This window comes from Prunus dulcis, chromosome 4 (assembly GCF_902201215.1).
Source record: "Prunus dulcis chromosome 4, ALMONDv2, whole genome shotgun sequence".
Lineage (NCBI taxonomy): Eukaryota > Viridiplantae > Streptophyta > Magnoliopsida > Rosales > Rosaceae > Prunus > Prunus dulcis.
In genome coordinates this window covers 23953407-23958162 of record NC_047653.1, presented here as the reverse complement: position 1 = coordinate 23958162, position 4756 = coordinate 23953407, and the positions used below count along the sequence as shown (strand labels likewise).

Here is a 4756-nt window from a genome sequence, read left to right as displayed (position 1 = left end):
ATGCTAGAACCAAACTAGTTATTACCCCAATTGACTGCAAGGCCAAACTTGGTCTAGATGGAGAATTGTTGGCAGATGCTAGTTATTATCTGAGGCTGGTTGGGAGGCTTAGTTATCTTACTATCACTCGTCCTGACATCTATCATGTAGTAAACTTAGTAAGCCAATTCATACATTCTCCTCGATCAACTCACCTGCAGGCAATCAAACGGATTCTTCGTTACCTAACGGTGCCAAGTTGACCGGAAATCTACCACAGGATATTGTACCTTCACTGGAGGAAATTTGGTAAGATGGAAGAGCAAGAAACGAAGTGTTATTGCTCGTTCAAATGCTGAACCAATATAGAGGCATGGCTGCTGTATCTTGCGAATTAATTTGGCTCCAAGGACTTCTCAATGATTTGGACTTTAAAGATCCACATACCATGTGACTCTCTTTTGTGAAAATCAGGCTGTCATTCACATCGCTTCCCATCCAATGTTATTTGAACACCCCACTCCCCCACTCTTTTTTTCGCTAGACATCTACTTTCCTTCTTCCAGAACACCCCAAGCATTTTAGTAAACTGCGAAAGAATAATTATTTATCATTTACCACAATATAAATCTACAAAAAAGAAAAAATATGTAGCGTTCTTTCATGTGATGAAGTACTTGTACATCTTGGTATGTTACTTGTATTTGGACAATGTCTTTTCTCCTACATAATGCAACTCTTTGAGTCTAATCCTTGAGAAATTGCCTAACCCAGAAAACAAAAATTGGTTTTAGCTGTTGAATTGCAAATTCTAGTGTTTGAACAAAATCACATTGTTTCTCTTATGAACATTTCAAAAACAACCAAATCTGTGTTTTCCTTTCCTTTCTAACTTGAATTCGGAAAAGATAAAAATAAAAAAAAAATAAAAAAAATAGTATCATGGCCTTGAAATCTGACTGACAAGAAGACCTAGAGTCAATTGTTATGGCCATTAGGCAATGTGTGTTTTCTTCTCTTCTTTATCAAGTAGTAGCCAAGGCCTCCAAAAACCAGATGAATAATCAACCCATCAACCACTCCCACCAGGACCAAAACCCACCTTTTCAAATTGGACTTTCCATGGCCCCCATGAGCTCCTTTTCGAACCTTAACCATGTAGCTCAATCCACTTCCCCTTTCAACCTGTTTAACCCCAATTACCATTCCATAAAGAAAGCACTCTTCTACTTCCATGCCTCCTTTTGCAGTTGAATACAATGCAGATGTACAATTACAGTCTTCTAAGCACAAATTAGCACATGCTTCTTTGCTCACATTAACTATTTTAGGAGCACCCCTCAAAACACTACCAACACCCTTTAATTCAAGCATCTCTGCTTTAGTCTTGCCATTGCCACAAAACCCACCTGAAATTCCTTGACTGCAATCAGAATTACCACTTCTACTGGTCTCATTTTCAGCTATCAAAACTTGAATGCATGAACAAGCACTGGACAAGGTGCAAATCCCATAAGGCTTACAAGCCAATGGAAGATCACATGTGGTGTTGAGTGCTTGAAAAGCAACATCAAATTTAGCAATGCTGGGTGAGTAAAAATATAGCTTCAAATTTCCTGTTCTGTTCCCCAATGCTAAGAACCTCAGGGGCTGACCAAACTGAACTGTTTGATGATCAGATGGATGAATCTGCGCAATTTTCTTTAGTTTGTCATTGAATAACTCTAAACCCTTGCGACCCAGTTGAACATAAGCGATGTTTCTGTTCTTGGTAGGCTTAAATTCCCAATAGGAATAGTTCCACTTACCAGAATTCAAGTAGAGAGCAATCCTGCTCTGTTCAATTTCAAGTGAGTAGTATGAAGTGGAGTTGGTTGGAAATGAAATCAACCTAGAAGCCACACTTAGTCTCTGACCCCAAAGCATTACATCAGTTGGAAAATTAAAACTCTGCCACTTGATATTGCCCAACCCATCTAGCAGAACTAAATTTCCTGTCCTTAATATCTGCAACCTCTGCATCAAAATGACCAAAAAAGCAAAAAAAAAATATTTCAACATTGATCACATAAACAGGAAAAATAACATAAATTTCTTGGTTTTTTTTTTTTTTCTCTTTTTGGCTATAGCTTTACCTTCACACCTTGTCCAGAAGTCCCAGTTCTCCATCCAACTCTGTCTTTTGGACCCTTCAACCTCAAATCTCCATCTTGGGTGAGTTGAAGGACGCACATATTTGAAGTATAAAACTTTGAGTAATGACCAGAGTTCCAAACCTTGACATCTCCAAGACAGACTTCCAAGGAGCATGAGTATTTGTCATTCACAGCTTCAACACTTAATGCAGTTTTAAAAGTTTGTGTGATTTCATTTGTCTCCATCAAAAAAGCTCTCCCAATGAATCCTAAACTGTATTCAATAGGCACTGCCACAGTGAGCTGGTACCCAAGAGAGATATCTGTTTTGGAATGGCCATAAGTGAAGAAAAGAGAGAGAGAAATGAACAAATAGAGCTGCATGTGTGAATTTGCAGTCTCAAATTTCGCTTAGCAAGGCATTGAGATTTCCCTTTTCCTTTCTTTTCTTTTCTGGCAAGAATTGAGAAGAGTAGGCACGAAGCCTGGGCAGGCCCAAATGGCAGAAAATCGACTGGGCTCGAGTCTGAGTTCTGGTGACGTCAGCGCTGGCGTCACGACGACGTCAACGCAGGTAAATTCAAATTTTTTTACCGTTGGCGCGTGTAATACACGCGCCAACGGTAAAAAAATTTAAATTCCGTGCGCTGACGTCGTCGTGACGTTTTACACGCGCCAACGGTAAAAAAATTTGAATTTACCTGCTCTGACGTCGTCGTGACGTCACCACCAACGGTTACCTGCCAAGTGTCAACATCGAGTGGCTCCGATTGGATTTTTTTCAGAATTCCTACGGAAAATCCGAAAAAATTCTGAAATTTTTTTTAAAAAAATACCAAAAAAGTATGTATTTTTCCCTATAAATACCTAACCATTTTATCTACTTTCAATACCAAATCTTCATACAATTTCTTCTCCATACAATATTTTCTACTCTCCACTCACATAATTCATTTTCCACACCAAATCTCCATACAAACTCATCTCCTTCCAATATTTTTTACTCTCTACTCATATTTTCCACTTTCCACACCAATTACATACAAACTCTTCTCCTTCCAATATTTTTTAATATCCACTCACATTTTTGTACTACTTTCCATTTGTAGAAAATAAACAAATGGCATCTTCTGTCGAAATCGGAGGCTCGTGGTCAACCCAGGAAGATATTGCGTTGTGCGAGTCTTGGGTGAACGTTAGTCATGACCCTATCATGGGCAATGAGATGAAGTTCCATCATATGTGGAGCAAAATTCATGGAGAATTTTGTCAAAGATCGGGTTCCATTCGGACCGAAATGGCTTTGTCTAGTAGATGGAAAATTCTAAACAAAGAGTTAGGGAAATGGAGAAATGCCTTGACAAAAGCAAGGGAGAACATTCGGAGCGGTGCGAATCTTTCCGATGAGGTAAAATATTTTTAATTGCCATTTTAATCAATTTAATGTAACTTTTTTTTTTATTGCATATTCTATTTATTTTTTGTTGCACAATGTTTATTTTATTTTTGCATTTCCTAATTGGCTTTATTTATTTACATAATCAATTTTATTCTTGCATTTCAAAATAGTTTATAATTTCATGCATAATCTTTATTTTTGTTTTTGCATTTTCAATTTGTCTATATTTATTTACATAATCAATTTTATTCTTGCATTTCAAAATAGTTTATAATTTCTTGCATTGTATATTTTTTTAATGCACTTCCAATTATTTATTTTGAATAGATCATACAAGCACAAATGTGGTTTGGCGCCACGGGGCAAGGGAAAAAAAGTTTTGTGCATTTCCAATGTTGGGAAATTGTCAAGGATTGTTCCAGATTCAAAATTATTCCTACCGCACCCCCGGTTGTGTTGCATGAGACGCCGCTCCATGAATCGCCATCAACCGATTCGCCATTGGACTCCCCAATGGAAACGGAGTCACCACTCCCACGTCCGCTGAGACCTATTGGGAGAAAGGCGGCAAAGGCCAAGAGAGGGGCCACTTCGAACATTGATTGTGTTCAAATATTCGAGCAAATAGCTAAGAACAACTCTCTAAGATTTGAGAGAGACTTGAGGAGAGATGAAGCGGACAAGGCACGATTGGAAGCCTTTGCAATTGAAAAGCAACATGCAAAAGAAAAAGAAGACGATGAAAGAGAGATGAAAATCATGGCCATGGATACGAGCCATATGTCTCCTGAAACAAAGGCCTATTGGAAGCATAAACGAAGGGATGTGATGAGAAGAAAACTTTTCCATGACGACGGTCCTAGCAATACGGATTGGCTAAATGATGAAAACCATTAGATTGTATTGTTGTATTTTTTAATAATTGTTGTATTTTTTTTTAAATTGTTGTATTATCCTTTAATTTGTTGTATTGTTTCTTTTTTATTCAATCAAAAAAGCATTCTATAATTGGACTATTTATTAAAAACATTTGAGCATTCCTCACAAAGATTAATTAAAAACAAACCTTCATTTATTGCAAACAACACACAAAACAAACCATACATAAAAGCATAATAATAAAAAAGACCTCGCAATAATTCCACAAAACACAACACACAAAAACAAAGCATAATTAAAAACAAAGCATAATTCCAAACAAAGCACGAATCTAGCCTTCATCCATTGTGATTGCCTTTCATCT

General features: G+C 37.3%; 1 protein-coding gene across 1 annotated transcript; it reads right to left on the bottom strand.

Moving 5' to 3' along the window:
* Positions 1 to 849: 849 nt before the first annotated feature.
* On the bottom strand, positions 850 to 2498 carry LOC117625654 (G-type lectin S-receptor-like serine/threonine-protein kinase SD2-5). Its single transcript, XM_034357181.1, has 2 exons — positions 2115 to 2498; positions 850 to 1995 (listed from the first exon to the last, which is right to left on the bottom strand). The coding sequence occupies exons 1-2, from the start codon at positions 2496 to 2498 to the stop codon at positions 958 to 960; spliced, it is 1422 nt and encodes a 473-aa protein (XP_034213072.1). The 3' UTR covers positions 850 to 957.
* Between the last annotated feature and the right edge of the window lie 2258 nt (positions 2499 to 4756).

Coding starts and splice junctions, on each gene's coding strand:
- LOC117625654 (XM_034357181.1), bottom strand. CDS start 2,498: ATGCAGCTCTATTTGTTCATTTCTCTCTCTCTTTTCTTCACTTATGGC. Junction 1,996..2,114: donor CTTCTGGACAAGGTGTGAAG/GTAAAGCTATAG, acceptor ATTTTGATGCAG/AGGTTGCAGATATTAAGGAC.